The 18,208-nt window shown below is 46.3% G+C and overlaps 1 protein-coding gene across 1 annotated transcript in view; it reads left to right on the top strand.

The window, feature by feature from the left end:
- Positions 1-14,058, top strand: part of LOC116517818 (cytochrome P450 3A9-like) — a 22,238-nt gene extending 8,180 nt beyond the window's left edge. The window contains 14 exon segments of the mRNA XM_032230994.1: positions 10-123; positions 1,108-1,196; positions 2,604-2,791; positions 2,913-2,926; positions 4,185-4,277; positions 5,607-5,692; positions 7,773-7,935; positions 10,184-10,234; positions 10,236-10,286; positions 10,288-10,377; positions 10,379-10,413; positions 11,860-12,022; positions 12,289-12,375; positions 13,380-14,058. Coding sequence (XP_032086885.1) covers positions 10-123; positions 1,108-1,196; positions 2,604-2,791; positions 2,913-2,926; positions 4,185-4,277; positions 5,607-5,692; positions 7,773-7,935; positions 10,184-10,234; positions 10,236-10,286; positions 10,288-10,377; positions 10,379-10,413; positions 11,860-12,022; positions 12,289-12,369 — 1,218 coding nt within the window. The 3' untranslated portion in view covers positions 12,370-12,375; positions 13,380-14,058.
- Positions 14,059-18,208: the final 4,150 nt, after the last annotated feature.

Raw genomic sequence — 18,208 nt, 5'->3', positions numbered from 1 at the left:
GACCCTTAGAATTTTATTCCGCGGGGCAAGCTAGAGACCTCCCTTGTGGGAGCCCAGGACGAGAAGTGGAAGAGGATTCGGACAGTACTTTCGCCCACTTTCACCACTGGAAAGTTGAAAGAGGTGAGGAAAAAGGGGGAGGCGCAGCGTTAGGGCCGTGCCCCAAATCTTGATTTTTCTGTAGGACAAAATGATAGGCTCCCTTCCTCCCTCACTTGCCTTCTGTGTTTCTCCATCCTCTTAAGATAGGCTTAAGATACAGAAGGATCTTGACAAACTTGAACATTGGGCACTATCTAATAAAATGAAATTCAGGGTGAAAAAAGACAGGTTTTACATTAGGCAAGAAAAACGAAATGCACAGGTACAGTATAGGTGGTACCTTCCTCGATAGTAGTAACTGTGAGAGGGATCTTGGGAGTCCTAGTGGACAAGCATTTAAATAGGAGCCAGCCGTGGGCAGCAGCTGCCAAAAAAGCCAACACAGTTCTAGGCTGCATCAACAGAGGGAGAGAATCAAGATCACGTGAAGTGTTAATGCCACTTTATAAGGCCTTGGTAAGGCCCCACTTGGAATAATGGCATCCAGTTTTGTTCACCAAGATGTAAAAAGGATGCTGAGATTCTAGAAAGAGTCTTTATTGCTCTTCTCTAGTGCAGAGAAGAGCAACAAAGAGGATTAGGGGACTGGAGGCTAAAACATACGAGGAACGGTTGCAGGAATTGGGAATGTCTAGTTTGATGAAAAGAAGGACTAGGGGAGATACGATAGCAGTCTTCTGATATCTCAGGGGTTGCCACAAAAAAGAGGGAGTCAAGCTATCCTCCAAGGCATCTGAGGGTAGGACAAGAAGCAATGGGTGGAAACTAATCAAGGAGAGAAGCAATTTAGAACTGAGGAGAAATTTCCTGACAGGGAGAACAATTAATCAGTGGAACAACTGGCCTCCAGAAGTTGGGAATGCTCCAACACTGGAAGATTTTAAGAAGAAGTTGGATAACCCTTTGTCTGAAGTGGTGTAGGGTTTCCTGCCCAAGCAGGGGGTTGGACTAGAAGACCTCCAAGGTCCCTTCCAACTCTCTTATTCTATTCTTCTTCTCCCTCAGATGTTTCCCATCATTCAGAACTATGCGAAAAATCTGTTAGTGCTTTTGCAGAAGAAAGCTGATCGAGACGAACTGGTGAATGTTAAACAGTGAGTAACAGCCTGACCGTGTGAGCTGTGGGGTCCATTCATCTCTGGAGGAATGGTGGTCCATTCCTTGGAAACTCACTCCATGAGGTGACAAATAGGACTGGAAAAGAGGAAACTTGAGGGTGGAAGCAACAAAAAACACGTGGAAGGATTTCTCAGGAGGAAACAGCAGTTGACAATGGAGATCCTATAGCAGTGTTTCTCAACCTTGGCAACTTGACATCTTCAAGTTGCCAAGGTTGAGAAACACTGTCCTATAGCCATGATGGCAAACCTATGGCACGCATGCCAGAGCTGGCACGCCAAGCCCTCTCTTTGGCCACACACACCGTCACACCAGCTCAGCCAGCTGATGGTTGGGTTTCTGATGTGCGCATGCCTGCTGGCCCGCTGATCATCAGATTTCCCAGGTGCGCATACGCGTCATCCAGCTGCTCGTTGGATTTTCCAGCACTTTGGCGCATGTGCGCCTTCTGGTTTGGGCACTAAAAGTTTCGCCCTCACTGTCCTGTAAAATTGTCCTCTAGGATTCCAAACTCTGAAGTTCTGCTTTGCATAAATTGGATGGTACAGAGACAAATGGACAATTAGAGGAGAATGTTTGTCGCTCGGGGTTGAAAGGACGGGTCCTTGGTCCTCTCTGAGCATGGCTCTTTTACAGCTAGCATGGATGGTGTCACTTTGTTTGGTTGATGAAACATCTACGAGAAAATAACCAAGCTCAGAGAGCACCACAAATGGACAAAACAATCAGGTTAGTTGAAGATAAGCCATGATAAGCCAAGAGCCGAGGTGGCGCAGTGGTTAGGGTGCAGTACTGCAGGCCACTTCAGCTGACTGTTATCTGCAGTTCAGCGGTTCAAATCTCACCGGCTCAGGGTTGACTCAGCCTTCCATCCTTCCGAGGTGGGTGAAATGAGGACCCAGACTGTGGGGGCGATATGCTGACTCTGTAAACCGCTTAGAGAGGGCGGAAAGCTCTATGAAGTGGTATATAAGTCTAACTGCTATTGCTATTGCTATGATCGAGCCATAGATGATCTTAATGATGACCTACAAGGCCCCTTCCAACTCTGTTAATCTGTGATCTGGCAATAGATCAAGATCCCATTTTAGAAGGTGGTCACGTAGAAAGTCACCTCTGCTGAAGTAGGTCGCGTAGTGCCTCAAAAAGCTGACCAAGCTTAAAATCCAACGTTCATGTTCTACATCCAGATGTTGACCATCTAGAGCAAAGAGACAACTGAACTCCAGGAGACGTTTACGAGCAGATCCAGATCCCCTAAAGAAAATGTTCCAGGCATAAAAGTGTAGAGACATGTAGAGATGGAAGAGCCAGGTAGACATTTGAGGGCCATCTTCCTTCTTCTTCCTTATTTCGACCACTTGTGCCTTGCCTTTGTCCAGGACCTTCGGTGCCTACAGCATGGATGTGATCACAAGCACCTCTTTCGGTGTCAACATGGATTCCATAAACAATCCCAAAGACCCCTTTGTTCAACAGGTGCAGAAACTGCTGACGGGTGACTTCCTCTCTCCAATATTCATTTTATTATGTAGGTTGGTTCTACCTTCAGCTTTGGAACTCATTCTTTGTAACCCCTGAGAAGGTTTAGCACTTGTAATGATCTGCGGGAATGGCCTTGAGAGAGAGAAGGAAGAGGTGAAGACAATGAGGCAGCTGAAGGAATGGGGAAGTGCCCAACATCTTAGAAGGGACCTGCCCAGAGGTGGGTGGGTTCCTGCCGCCATTACTACCAGTTCATCATGCCAAAAAAAAAACCATGCGTGTGCATTTGCACCTAAAAAGGGTCTGCACATGTGCACAACATTAGAAAAAGAAAAGGAAAATAAATACATTTTTTTTCAATGAAGATTGTTCTGCACATGTGCAGAACAGAAAATCAAGATGGCACTCCCGAGGACAGAACTGTGTTCTGACCCTCCCTCATCCCACACCAACACACTCCAAGCCAAAGATACTTTACAGAATTATTAACAGACAGACAGGTCCTTGGCAGCAATCCAGCCTGCCAAGCTCACAGTACTGTTCTCCACATTAGTTCATGCGTTGACTTCTGCAAAAGGGGCGTGTGCACAAGCATTCCTTTTATAGTCTGGAGAGGAGCCTAATGACCACCAGCTGAGTGCAATTACCTCCTGTAACTGCGCAACTGTTCCTGACGTCTATTAGCTCTCCGGTGCCGGGCATCCAGGAACAACTCACTGCTGATGTCAGAATCACTCTCCCTTGCCTCCTCCCACTGGTCCAAGGCTCAGGCGCCTCCTGGTGGCCAACCAGCCTCTCTGCGCCCTGCTTGGAGTCGGAACCCTGTCCAGGGTCCTCCACATCCCCCAGAGCCGACTCATAGGGCCCCTCGCTGTTGGAGTCTGGTGGCAGCTTCAACAGCTCCTGCTGGGCCACAACAGAACTGGTTCAGGCGCATGTCCGGCCAAGTTACTACTTACTTGGCCGAACCGGGCCGAACTGGTAGGAACCCACCTCTGGATCTGCCCTAGTTTCTTAGACTGTAAAGGTGAGGAGGGGGGAGAGGGGTAGATGTGGCAAGATTCTGTTAGTATAAGCTACAACAAAGTTAGTAGTAGAACTCCGGGGTGTGCTTTTTGTTGGCCCCATCTTGCATGGCTGAACCTCACAACCACTTTCCCCTTTTTAAATAAATAATCCCACCACTCAAGTTTTCTCCTCAAATGAATGTTCCTTGGGTTGATCACCATCTCTTTGGGCCTCAGAGAAGCCCACCACCTAGTTGCTCAGGACATCCGCAGGGTTCTTCTAACCCAGTGGTTCCCAAACTTGGCAACTTTAAGACTTGTGGACTTCAACTCCCAGAATTCTCCAGCCAGCAGAATTCTGGGAGTTGAAGTCCACAAGTCTTAAAGTTGCCAAGTTTGGGAACCACTGTTCTAACCCTTTCCCCCCTCTCTTTCCAGATGTGCCCCATGGATAAGACCTCTTCTTGACAGATGAACATCAGTGTGTTTTCCAACGAATCCATAGACTTCTTCGAGAGGTCCATCACAAAACTGAAAGAGACGAGGGCCCAGGAGGGGGAGAAGGTATGGGAAAAACCTCAACTATTAAGTTAGTTCTGGAAAAAGAAACAACCCCACCAGGCATTGGGAATGCACATCTGTAAACTTTTCCAAGCTAAGTAGCTTCCTAGTGTTGGAAGAAACGGTCCTTCTGGGTTCAGCTCCAAGTGGGGAAAAAGAAACTGGAAACATGGAGGCTGCTTGGAAAGGTAGTTTAATGGGGGACAGCAGCTCCTGAACGGAAAAGGGGGATCCCATGCTTCCAGAGTTGGGGTGAAGAAGAAAAAAGAGACAGAGATGCTGAAAGTCCCTGATTTTATGCCCTCTCTGGCCTTTGATCTTGATCTTGTCTTCTGATTGGTTGCCAGGCTCCCATGGGGCAATGCAGGAGCAACTTTGTAGGCTGTCTTGAGTCCAGGTTTGGTTGAGCCTTGTTTCTTCCCAGGTGCCCGTGGTGAGATGGGCAAAGGGCAGGGGTGGGTTTCAGGCGGTTCGCGGCGGTCCCCACGAACCGGTTGGTCGGCGACCCCGGAAGTAAGTAACTTCCGGGAACGCCGAAGGATCCACCCGCCCGCCCGCATTTCTTACCCGGTTTTTGACGAGTTCTGTGCTTCCACGCATGTGCAGGACGCATACAGTGCCTGCGCAATCCTCCAGGAGCAGCTGGAGCATCGCACAGGCGCTAGTACGCATGCGTGCACTGCGCGCATGCACGAGGACGCCGCCGGCCCCGTTCCAACCAAACCAGTTGGAACGGGGCGAGAAACCCACCCCTGATTTCCTGCCTCAAAACACGTTTCTCTTATCCAGGGGAATATAATAAACTGCCTTTTCATATTTCCAGCTCCTATTCTGTTCTGTTCTGAGGGTAGGAGAAGGAGTATTAGGTGGAAGCTAATTAAAGACAGGTCCAATCTACAACTAAAGAGAAACTTCCTGACGGTGAGAACAATTAACCACTGGAACGACTTGCCTCCAGAAGTGTGAATGCTCCGACAATGGAAGTTTTTAAGAAGAGATTGGATGACCCATTTGTCTGAAGCGGTGTAGGCTTTCTTGCCTGAGCAGGGGGTTGGACTAGAAGACCTCCAAGGTCCTGTCCAACTCTGTTATTCTATTCATTAATTAATTTTAAGTTAATTAGACAAATTCCAATCCTTCCCCATATTTAATCCCTTTCAAATTAAACTGCAGCGTTGCAAGCAGTGACCTGGGAATAATTTGGAGATTGGCTCTGAACAAAATGGCATTGTTGTAATAACCAATACTCTGAAGTTGTTGTTGTGTAAATGCCACTCTTTGCTGGCCAGGTTGCCAAGGAGCAAGCATTCTGAAATGTTGCTATTATTTCAGAGAAGAGTGGATTTCTTGCAACTGATGATAGAATCTCAAGACTCGCTGACAAGCCACGAGATGAATGGCGTGAATCACACCTATAAGGTAATAATTTGAAATCATCGTCAACAGTCACATCTTTCAAACCAGAACCAGCATTCATTGCTAATCTGCTAGTGTGGGAATTAATAAAACAATGCGGGCGAGACAGACAAGCATCTCGGTGAAAGTGAGGGGGAAAGCATTGAGACAGTTCAGGAATATTTTAAAGTTAGTGGGTTTGAGGGAAACTTCATAAGAATCAGAGCGTCTTGGATGAGGCCTACAATTTCTCAATCTCATCTACTGTGTTTTCCTGAAATTGTTCTGCCCTAGGCTTCCAGAGGAAGTGCAATGCATAGCCCCCAAAACTCTCTTTTTATTTCAAAAGCTGTGAATTAAGTTCATTTCATAGCCCGTAATGAGTCACAAATAGTTTGTAAAGAGTCCGGCAGAAGTCTGCCAAAGTCTTTCGGGATAAGACTGATAAGCACCCAACTTTATCTCCCTTGAAACGCTGCCAGAGACCTCATTGCCAATTAGCTTTGCAAAGCCAAACGGAGCACAGAGTCAAAACGGAGCTTCAGAGTTGAAACCGACCAAAAGGAACAAAAGTTGCTTCCAGCAAAGGCTTACATCCCTTTGCTCCTATTTATGTCTTATGGGAGGGGCCAATCATCTCCAAGCCTTACTTCTGAGTCGTCTTAACTTTTGTCTTAACTGTTGTTGCCTTCTGGCAGCTCTGCACATGCAGACACTGGGAACAGAGCCGAGGTGCACAGTGGTTAGAGTGCAGCACTGTAGGCTACTTCAGCTGACTGCAGTTCTGCAGTTCAGCTGTTCAAATCTCACCGGCTCACGGTTGACTTAGCCCTTCCTCCTTCCGAGGTGGGTAAAATGAGGACCGGATTGTTGTTGGGGGCAATATGCTGACTCTGTAAACCGCTTAGAGAGGGCTGAAAGCCTTATGAAGTGGTATATAGTTCTAACTGCTATTGCTATTGCTAACAGGCTCCCACTGTTCTTCTGCCTCATTGATGTCAGACTTCGGAGCCTCTGGAGGCAGCACATAACTCCCAGATGGCCCTGGCCCCCTCTCTGCCTCCGACACAGAGCCCTCTTCAGAGCCTTCCCCAGACTCCAGGACTGGCCCATCTTCCTCCCCCAACCTCCTCACTGTCCGAATCTGCTGCCAGCTCCACAGGCCACCAGCGGACCACAACAAAAATAAGACCCTGTCCTTATAATTTTTTTGCCACCAAAAAAAGCACCATGTCTTATTTTTGGAGGGGGAAATGTCATCCATTGACTCACCACACTGGTGCACATTGCCCCGGCCTCTTTTTCAACTATCAGAAACTTCAGGAACTTCTTCTCTGGGCAAGGCCAGCAATGGCTTTCTTGAAGGCCTCTGTAGCCGATAACAGAGTTCCGGATCGATCCAGAGCTCTGCTATCAGCTACAGTAGGCCTTCAGGAAAGCCTTGCTGGTTGCAGCAAAAGAAACGGGGCCGAGGTGTGCGAGGTCTGACTGCAACTATCTGATGGTAAGTAGCAAGTCAACTCCACCGCCCCTCCATCTCCACCCTAGCTTAATTTTTATCCTTGCACCCTGGAGCAGGTGGCGTCTTAATTAGGGCTTATTTTGGGAGTAGGGCTTATACTGAGTGCACATGTAAAAAAAATCAAGCTTACTTTCTGAGTACATCGTATTTTCGGGGAAAACATTTTCGGGGTATTTTTGTATGAACGTCAGTTAAGCTTTGTAGGAAACTGCTAAGGAAGCTCCTCACCAACGGATCAATTAAGACAGCAATAGCATAGCAGTTACACTTATATACCGCTTCATAGGGCTTTCAGCCCTCTCTAAGCGGTTTACAGAGTCGGCATATTGCCCCCACAGTCTGGGTCCTCATTTTACCCACCTCGGAAGGATGGAAGGCTGAGACAACCCTGAGCCGGTGAGATTTGAACTGCCGAGCTGCAGAACTAGCAGTCAGCTGAAGTGGCCTGCAGTACTGCACCCTAACCACTGCACCACCTCGGCTCGGATGCATTCTTCTGCATCTTCTCCAATGTTCATTAAGTTAGGGTTTCTTTGCATCCAAAAGTGGCCTCCAACTTTTCTCTCTTCCCTTCTTCGTGTAGGTTTGACCGATGCTGAGATTTTGGCTCAAGCAACTATCTTCATTTTAGCTGGCTATGAGACGGTCAGCAGCGCCCTCAGTTACTTGACCTATGAACTGGCCATCCATCCGGACATACAGCAAAAACTTCAGGAGGAGATTGACAAAGTTCTGCCCAACAAGGTAGGTGTCACTCAACTTTGATGCGATGGGGCTTTCAACTTTTTAAGAGAAGACTGGACAGCCACTTGTCTGAAATTTATTTATTTATTTATTTATTTATTAAATCGATTTATCGGCCGCCCAATCCCGGAGGACTCCGGGCGGCTTACATCGAAAGAAAAAAAAGAATAATAAAAATGACAATAAAAACATGTTAAAAACAACACACATACATTCGTTATGATCGGGGCTGGACCTCAACAATGAGGTCAACAGCCCCAGGCCCTGCCGGAATAGCCAGGTTTTCACAGCTTTTCTGAAGGCCATGAGAATGGGCAAGGTCTGGATCTCTGGGGGTAGCTCGTTCCAAAGGGTCGGAGCAGCCACAGAGAAGGCTCTCCTCCGGGGAGCCGCCAGCCGGCATTGTCTGGCTGACAGCATCTGAAGGAGGCCCACCCTGTGGGATCTCACCGGCCACAGGGAGGTATGTGGCAGTGGTGGTCTCGGAGGTGTGCTGGCCCTAAGCCATGTAGGGCTTTAAAGGTAATAACCAACACCTTGAATTGCATCCGGAGACCAATAGGTAGCCAGTGCAGCTCGCGGAGGATTGGTGTGACGTGGGTGTACCTAGGTACACCTAATATCGCTCGCGCGGCTGCATTCTGGACTAGTTGCAGTCTCCGAAATGGTATAGGGTTGGACTAGAAGACCTCCAAAGCCCCTTCCAGCTCTATTCTGATTGATTGATTGAAGTAGATCTTTGAGCATAGTTAGTTTTCCTTTAGATTAGGCGCTAAACCGTGATGGACCAAACTCTAAGCCAGTGTTTCTCAACCTTGGCAACTTTAAGTCCTGTGGACTTCAACTCCCAGAATCCCCCAGCCAGCACAGCTCTAAACACTGCTCTAAGCTATCCGAATTAAAGGTTGATGCTTTCTTCTGGAAAAAATGGGACAAGTCCTACATCAAAGCCTTCCTTTATGGCCTCCTTGAGCACTTTCTAAGCATGCTAACCACGATGATGACAAGGATGATAAAACACTTTTTACACTTTGCACCTTTTGAACATGCAATCCATAGTGAGCATGTTGCTATGGGAACACTGTGTCATCTCCTACAGCGGTAGGGATGTGATAACACAGCACAGAGTTAAGCTCTCAAAGAGCAAGCCAGCTAACCTGGCTTGGGTCCCAGGCCTGCGGTTGGTGAATTATTGTTTGTTTAGGATCCCTGTGTTATTGGTTTGTGGTTGATTACAAGATGGTTTCAGTCTAGGATGCTCATTTGATGTTTTATGGATTGCCCAGTCTTGTAGGCCATCCAAAGTCCATTGGCGTTGAGTGACTAATATATTCTAAACAAACAGAGCATTGAACCTGGTTGTTATCTTAAGAACTTCAAGGACTGTTGGCCAGACTAGAGATTTGAAACACATCCTAAGAAAGGTTGTGGGAAATTGAGAGAATCACATGAAAGTATCCAGAAAGCTACAGGAGGTCAACTTTCTTGAATCCATGAGTTTGTGTCTATGGAGAGTCTCAGTCCTCCAGGTCATGGTTGTCCCAAAGTTACTTTTTCAAGAGGCAACTTGAAAAGGAGACCATCTTCTTCAGAACTTCTTCAAGGTGTATGGAGATTCTCAGTCCTCCAGGTCATGGTTGTCCCAAAAGGGCGTTTTCAAGAGGCAACTGGACTTTTCTGGTTTTTCTTTGAAGACGTTTCACTTCTCACCCAAGAACCTTCTTCAGAACTTCTTCTTCAAGGTGTATGGAGATTCTCAGTCCTTCAGGTCATGGTTGTCCCAAAGGTGCTTTTTCAGAAGACAACTAGATTTCCTTGTTTTTTTTCTTTTGAAGACATCTCGCTTCTCATCCAAGAAGTTTCTTCAGAACTTCTTCTTCAAGGTCTATGGAGATTCTCAGTCCTCCTTCTGGTTGTCCCAAAGTTACTTTTTCAAGAGGTAACTGGACTTCCTTGTTTTTCTTTGAAGATATTTCGCTTCTCATCCAAGAAGCTTCTTCAGCTCTGACTGGATGGTGGATGCATGGATCCAGTCAGAGCTGAAGAAGCTTCTTGGATGAGAAATTGAAATGCCTTCAAAGAAAAACCAGAAAGGTCCAGTTGCCTCTTGAAAAAAGCACCTTTGGGACAGGAGTTTGTGTTCTTCTGCTCTAGATACAGATAGTAACTTTAAGGTTAGGTAGGGATAAATTAAGCAGGGGCAAGTTTTCTCTATGTCTCTCTCTCTCTCTCTCTCTTTCTCTCTCAGGCTCCAATGACCTATGAGGCCCTCTTGCAAATTGATTATCTGGATATGGTCCCTTAGCGAAAGTCTCCGACTGCGTCCAGGCGCGGGACAACTTCAAAGAGTGGTGTAAGAACACCATCGAATTAAATGGAATCACCATTCCCAAAGGGATGGGCATTATGATTCCACCTGCCATCTTGCACAACAATCCGGAATAACTGGCCTGAACCTGAGAAATTTAGGCCTGAAAGGTATCCTTTGATTTCTGGGTTTTAAAAAAAACGGGACCCGTCAAAACCGCGGAGGACAAAATCGCGATCGACGAAAGCGCGCATGTGACGTCATCACAGCGCGACGAAAAAAATTAAAAATTGAAATAAAATTAAATTAAAGCAAGCCGATTCACATAAAGGTAGGGTTAGGTTTAGGGTTAGGGTTAGGGTTAGGTTAGGGTTAGGTTAAGGGTTAGGGTTAGGTTTAGAGCGTTAGGGTTACGTTTAGCGTTAGGTTAAGGGTTAGCGTTAGGTTTAGCATTACATTAACGGTTAGGTTTAGGGTTAGATTTAGGGTTAGGTTAAGGGTTAGGTTTAGGGTTAGGTTTAGGGTTAGGTTTAGGGTTAGGTTTGGGGGGGTTAGGGTAAGGTTTTCCGCTTTATTTTTACATTTTTCGATCACAGCGCGATGTTTTCGTCGCGCTGTGATGACGTCAAATGCACGCTTTCGTCGAGCGCGATTTTGTACTCCGCGTTTTGTGTGGAACCTTAAAAAAAACACTTCCATTTCTCACAATCAATGACTTATGGTAAAAACATCAACCTGGGTTGAATCTTCCAGACAGAGACCTTGTTAGGTGATCTTGGCAATGGCCAAAGCTGGCTTGCTTGTAAGCAGAGAAATTACCGTATTCTTTGGTGTATAAGGCAGTCTGGAGTATAAGACGCCCTTAGCTTTGGGGGAGGAAAATAAAAGAAGATTGAGTCTGCCTCTGCCTACCAGCATCCATGGTAATTCAGCTGACACATGGTAACAAGGTCACCAATGAATAGGCAGAATCAACTAGTTAGCCAATTTGGACTCTGAAATTTGCCGTGTGAGCAACAAGGAGACAGGAAGAAGCCTGGCTTAGCCTAAAAACTGAAAAGTGAAATTGCTTGTGTTTTGCTTCTATTTACTGCTCCCTTGGAAAGCCTGCTTTTGTAATGTATTGTATATTATTATTATTTTGAATCCTGCCTGAATCAGTGGTTCAGAGGTTCGAATCCCTAGCGCCATGTAACGGAGTGAGCTCCCGTTACTTGTCCCAGCTTCTGCCAACCGAGCAGTTCGAAAGCACGTAAAAAATGCAAGTAGAAAATAGGAGCCACCTTTGGTGGGAAGGGAACAGTGTTCCGTGCGCCTTTGGCGTTGAGTCATACCAGCCATATGACCACGGAGACGTCTCAGAACGGCGCTGGTTCTTTGGCTATGAAACAGAGATGAGGACCATCCCTAAGAGTCAGAACGACTAGCCATATGTGCGAGGGAACCTTTACCTAAGAGTGAAGGGAATTCGAGACGGGTTGAACTTAGACTGTTTGTGGGCATGTAATGATTCCAGGCTAACTGCGCTCTTGACGCCCACCACCCCCCAGTCTCTGCCTGTCCTTTCCTTCAGCGGTTGACACTGCAGTTGACTGACCGACGGTTTGTCCCAACAGATTCAGCAAAGAGGTCAAAGAACAGATCAATCCTTATACTTACTTGCCTTTCGGAGCTGGTCCCCGGAATTGCATTGGGATGAGATTTGCTCTCCTTACCATGAAGGCTGCCGTGGCCAGCCTGATGCAACATTTCACCTTCCAGCCCTGCAAAGAAACTCAGGTGAGGATCAGGAAGGGAGCCGTGCTCACCTAGAGAAGGAAAACAACAGGTTGGCATCGTATCTCCCCCCCTTTCCTCTCAACCGCCGCAGAGACAGGAGAGCTAATGAAAGTGTCATGCAGACACCTATTCTGGAGAGTGAAGCTGGACAGGTAACACTTCACCTGCAGCCCACGTAACACCCAAGTATTGGGAAGATGCAGCTTGTCATTTTGTGGCTTAACCCTTAACTCTCCCTTCCTTAAATGTAGTCTTTCCTATTGTAGATCCCACTGGTGATCTCCCCAAAAGGGATCTTCAGAAAACCGACAAAACCCATCGTCTTGAAGATCATTCACAGAGCCTAAATCAAGGTAGATATTCTACAACACCCATCCCAGCGATGGAGTTTCTATGCATTTTTTAAGGACTATTTTTTTAACCCCGGAAAAAGGATTTTACCTGGCTATTATGAACTGTCCTCTCTTTCTCTCGTCTCTGTCTCTGTCTCTGTCTCTGTCTCTCTCTGTCCCCCGTCTCTCTCTGTCTGTCTTTGTGTGTCTGTCTCTCTCTGTCTCTCTGTCTCTCTGTTTGTGTGTGTGTGTGTGTCTCTCTCTCTCTGTCCCCGTCTCTCTCTGTCTGTCTTTGTGTGTGTGTGTGTGTGTGTCTGTCTCTCTCTGTCCCCGTCTCTCTCTGTCTGTCTTTGTCTGTCTGTCTGTCTGTCTCTCTCTCTCTCTGTCTCTCTCTATCTCTGTGTGTCTGTCTCTCTCTCTCTCTCTGTCTCCGTCTCTTTCCCTGTCTGTCTCTGTGTGTCTGTCTCTGCCTCTGTCTCTCTGTGTGTGTCTCTCTCTCTGTCTCTCTCTGTCTGTCTTTGTGTGTCTATCTGTCTGTCTCTCTCTGTCTCTCTCTATCTCTGTGTGTCTGTCTCTCTCTCTCTGTCTCTCTCTGTCCCCATCTCTCTCTCTCTCTCTGTCTCTCTCTCTGTCTGTCTCTCTGTCTCTCTCTCTCTCTCTGTGTGTCTCTCTCTCTGTCTCTCTCTCTCTGTCTTTGTGTATCTGTCTGTCTCTCTCTCTCTCTGTATCTCTCTATCTCTCTGTGTGTGTGTGTGTGTGTGTGTGTCTGTCTGTCTCTCTCTTCTGTGTGTCTCTCTCTCTGTCTTTGTCTCTCTGTGTGTGTCTGTCTCTCTCTGTCTGTCTATCTCTCTCTGTCTCTATGTGTGTGTCTCTCTCTGTGTCTCTCTCCGTCCCCGTCTCTCTCTCTCTCTGTCTCTGTCTCTCTCTCTCTCTGTCTCTCTCTGTCCCCGTCTCTCTCTGTCTGTCTTTGTGTGTGTGTCTGTCTGTCTCTCTCTGTCTCTCCCTCTCTTTGTATATAATTGTAGGAGATGTAACTGCATGAAGATCTCTACTCCTGAAGATGAAATTTGCCACTTTCGCTTTTTCTTGAGTCGCCTAGTTTTGCAACTCAGGTTTTCCCTCCGCCACTCCACTGAATCGTGTTCCATAACTTCACCCCCAAAGTGACGTTAATGAAACCCTTCCTTGGTTGGACCAGCCGATGGGAGGAGGCCGGAACTCATCAAAATCCGAGTCCCGTCAGGCCAGGAGGGACCGCTGGCCTTGGAAATCATAAGGATTTCATAAGAATAACAGAGGCTATTATTCTCAACGCCTTGCGTAATATTTGTTTGGAGTCCTGTGCAAGTATTTTGTAACTGGTTGTGTGGAGAAACAAAAAAGAATTTAATTAAAAAAGTCAACAACGTTTTCCTGTATCGTTCAAATGTAAAATCTGGAGAGGGCAGGCAACAGCTGCTCTCTAAGAATCAGTTCTTAATAATAAAGAAACCCTAATAAAGGGAAAAACATTGGCTCCGAAACTGTTCTTGAGACACACCCACTTATGCACGAGTTGTGGAAGTGTGAATGCCAACAAAAACTCCAAAGCCATTGACGTTGCAAAGTTTTGTGTTTCTTCTTTGTTTTTTTAAATCTCTGGTGGTGTTTTTAGAAAGGTGACAGAATAATGGAGTAAAAACGATGTTTGTGAACACCCAGAAAGCTGCTTACTGTCATATTTTGATGCAATAGAAAGTTACTCCAGCAAAACACAATAATCCTGAATTTTGGAATTTGGAACATTCAATTTATAACGTCCAATATTTTAAGTCCTTGGGGGTTTTTTTGGGAGGGGGCTCTATAGACTTTCTTATTAACTTTTAGGTAGTGTGGAAAGAAGGAAGAAAGGAAGGAGAAGGGGAAGGGAAGGAAGGGAATGGAGGAAGTGAAGGAAGGGGAAGTGAAGGAAGGAAGGAAGAGGAAAGGAAGGGAAGGAGGAAAGGAAGGAAGTAGAAGGGAAGGAAGGAAGTGGAAGGGAAGGAGGGAAGGAAAGGGAAAGGAAGGAAAGGAGGAAATGAAGGAAGTAGAAGGGAAGGAGGGAAGGGGAAGGGAAGGAAGGGAATGGAGGAAGTGAAGGAAGGAAGAGGAAAGGAAGGGAAGGAGGAAAGGAAGGAAGTGGAAGGGAAGGAGGGAAGGAAAGGGAAAGAAAGGAAAGGAAGAAATGAAGGAAGGAGAAGGGAAGGAAGGAAGGAGAAGGGGAAGGGAAGGAAGGGAACGGAGGAAGTGAAGGTAGGAAGGAAGAGGAAAGGAGGGGAAGGAGGAAAGGAAGGAAGTGGAAGGGAAGGAAAGGAAGTGGAAGGGAAGGAGGGAAGGAAAGGGAAAGAAAGGAAAGGAGGAAATGACAGAAGTAGAAGGGAAGGAAGGAAGGGGAAAGGAAGAAGGAAGTATGAAGGAGAAGGAAGGAAAGGAATATCCAAATTATTTTCAGGAAAACAATGAGGGAAGCACTCTTTTTTTTTTTTAAAAAAAAAAACAGCCTCAGAAGAATAAAGGAACAAGAGAGAAATATTTGCATTTACTAATCCAAACAGGCTTTTCTAAGTAGGATATTTTAAATGAATTATTGTTAATCTAGGTGTAATACGTTGCCAACCTCTCCCTCCCCCCGGTTACACGAAGCCTTCAGAAATGAAATCATTAGTGTAACTGCATATGCTGTTCATTCTCTTCAAGATAGGGGGGAAAAAAAACCCTGAATAATTCTGTCGCACAAGGCCATATGCATCAAGGGCTAACAAGATAACATTAATAAGCATTTTGCAGAGAAAATTAGATCAATAATGCTTCGATGGCACAACATCTAATTTGAAAGCAATACCCCCGATGAGTTGGCAGAAGACAAGCAAGGCATTTCTCGATGCCTTCACCTTCATTCCACCTTCTTTTATTTTTCGCTCCGATGGAAGGCAACGCAGGCCGTCCTCAAATTACAACCACCATCGAGCCCAAAATTTCTGTCATTAAGTGAGACATCTGTGAAGAGAGTTTTGCCCCATTTCCTGGCCACTGTTGCTAAGCGAATCACTGCAGGTCATAAGTAGGAGTCAGTTGCCAAGGATCTGAATCTTGGTCCTGTGACGGTGGGGATGCTCCAACGGTCGTAAGTGTGAAAAAACGGTCATAAATTCATTTTTAACCAACCTAAGAGAAAATCCCTAAAGGCGAGAATGATTCATGAACACAACTTGCCTCCAGAAGGAGCTTTTCAAGAAATGGGACAGCCCTTTGTCCTGAATGGTAGAGGGTCTCCTGCTTGAGCAGGGGGTTGGATGAGAAGACCTCCAAGGTCCTGTCTGACTCTGTGATTCTGTTATAAAACCATTTTTGAACCATCCCTCAAAATTAAAGTACAACAACAACAACAACAACAACAACAACAACAACAACAATGGAGTTGGAAGGGATCTTGTAAGTCATCTAGCCCAAACAGGAGACCCTACACCATTTCTGACCGATGGCAGTCCAGTCTCTTCTTGAAAGCCTCCAGGGATGAAGCTCTCACAACTTCCGAGGGCAACTTCTGTTCTTTACAGATTAACAGAGTTGGAAGGGACCTTGGAGGTCATCTAGTCCAACCCCTTCTGCCCAAGCAGGAGACCCTACACTATTTCTGACAAATGGCAGTCCAGTCTCTTCTTGAAAGCTTCCAAGGATGAAGCTCCCACAACTTCCGAAGGCAATTTCCGTTCCGTGGTTGGATTGTTCTCACCGTCAGAAAATTCCTCCTTATTTCCAGGTTGAATCTCTCCTTAATCAATTCCATTATTCCTTGTCTGGCCTTTGGGTGCCTTGGAAAGTAACTTGACCCCCTCCTCTCTGTGGCAGCCCCTCAAATATTGGAAGGCTGCTATCCTGTCTCCCCTGGTCCTTCTCTTCACTAGACTAGCCATGCCCAGTTCCTGCAACCGTTCTTCATATGTTTTAGCCTCCAGTCCCCTAATCTTCTTGGTTGCTGTTCTCTGCACTCTTTCTAGAGTCTCCACATCCTTTTTATAGTGTGGTGACCAAAACTGGATGCAGGACTCTAGGTGTGATCTTACCAGTGGTGGGTTTCAAAAATTGTTCGAACCTACTCTGTGGGTGTGGCCTCCTTTGTGGGAGTGGCTTGCCACCCATGTGACCAAATGGGAGTGGCTTGCCGCCCATGTGACCGGATATGAAGATGCCGACAACACTTGTCAGAACCACCTTAAATTGCCTCACACACAGCACTGGCATGCATAAGAATAGGATGTCAACTTGTTTTTTAAAAGGCATCTTTGGTTTGCGTTAAAACAACTTCAACACACGCAATGTTCTGATTGCACCACAAACGCAGTAGTCATCCTTGCCTTTCACAGAGGCACTGAGTTTTATAAATAGGAGCATGATAGTGTAGAATAATCCTATCCAAGGACCAGTGGTGGGTTTCAAAACATTTTGGAAGCTCTTCTGTAGGTGTGGCCTGCTTTCTGGGTCCACTGGTGGGACCTCTTCTAACCGTTTCGGTAGATTTGACGAACCGGTTCTACCGAATAGGTGCGAACTGGTAGGAACCCACCTCTGGATCTTACTAAGGCTTTATAGAGTGGTATTAGTACCTCCCTTAATCTTGATTGTATCCCTCTGTTAATGCGATTTAGGATTGCATTGGCTTTTTCGGCTGCCACTGGTGGCTCGTGTTTATTAATGTGAATTAACTCCAGTAGCCTCATCATCTCGAAAGGAGAAACTTCTCCACGTAGAATGCTTGTCTTCTTTCAACCATTTTCTCTTTCCTCCTCCACGTTAGCCAAGCAGCGGGAAATTCTCAGGTTGTATTTTTAGCTTTTTTGTTTCGTTTTGATGCGAGGTATCTCTTACCAATAGCAATAGCAATAGCAGTTAGACTTATATTCCGCTTCATAGGGCTTCCAGCCCTCTCTAAGCGGTTTACAGAGTCAGCATATTGCCCCCAACAACAATCTGGGTCCTCATTTTACCCACCTCGGAAGGATGGAAGGCTGAGTCAACCTTGATCCGGTGAGATTTGAACCGCTGAACTAGCAGTTAACAGTCAGCTGAAGTGGCCTGCAGTACTGCACCCTAACCACTGCGCCATCTCGGCTCTCTTGACCTTCTCATGATGGCATTTACACTGTAGAGCGCAGGGGTAGAACGATGGTCTCCTTTTCAAGTCTTCCCACCTCTGAAAAGGCAGATGAAAAAAACAGAAACCTAGGAGAAACTTCCCTCTCGTTGGGTTTCCTCCCCTGGAATTCAGCGCAGCTTGGTTGACGTTTTAAAAATGAGTTGTTATTATCTTGACAGCTCCAGAAAAACCCGAGGGGTAAATCCATTATTGCTATATATTACTGTTCCTAGCTGGAGTTAGAAGCTAAGCGCTTTTTTCCCCTTCCTTTAAAAGCAAGCTTGCCTTGCTGGGGAACCGTATCATTTTTCCCCAAGTGCTTTTCGTGGCGGGGAACATAATGGGAGTTCGCCAAACTCAATTCCGTCGCAACTCCAGGAGCTAAAGATTTTGGGAAGAGCTGTTGCAATCGTTCCCGAAGGCCGGTGAGTCCTCGGGGCGCGCCAAAGTTGCAGGAGATTGCATCACACAACCCAAAAGAATCAAAGAAGGTTGCACGGGGGTGGAAATTTAAAAAAAAATAATCTGGTTTATTGATGAGAAGGTGGGAGGAGGGGAAATAGAGCAAGGTTTAGATCGTCCCGAGGTTCATAACCGTTGAAAATTAACAGATCTGTCTCGACTTGGCACTTCTAAGGATCCTTAACTCCATGGGTTGAGAAAGGTAGTGTTAACTAGAAGTCAAGTGAATTATAGTTGTCG

This window comes from Thamnophis elegans, chromosome 14 (genome assembly GCF_009769535.1).
Source record: "Thamnophis elegans isolate rThaEle1 chromosome 14, rThaEle1.pri, whole genome shotgun sequence".
NCBI classification, from domain to species: Eukaryota; Metazoa; Chordata; class Lepidosauria; order Squamata; family Colubridae; genus Thamnophis; species Thamnophis elegans.
Note: the sequence above shows the minus strand (reverse complement) of the source record. Positions and strands in the feature narration are given on the sequence as shown.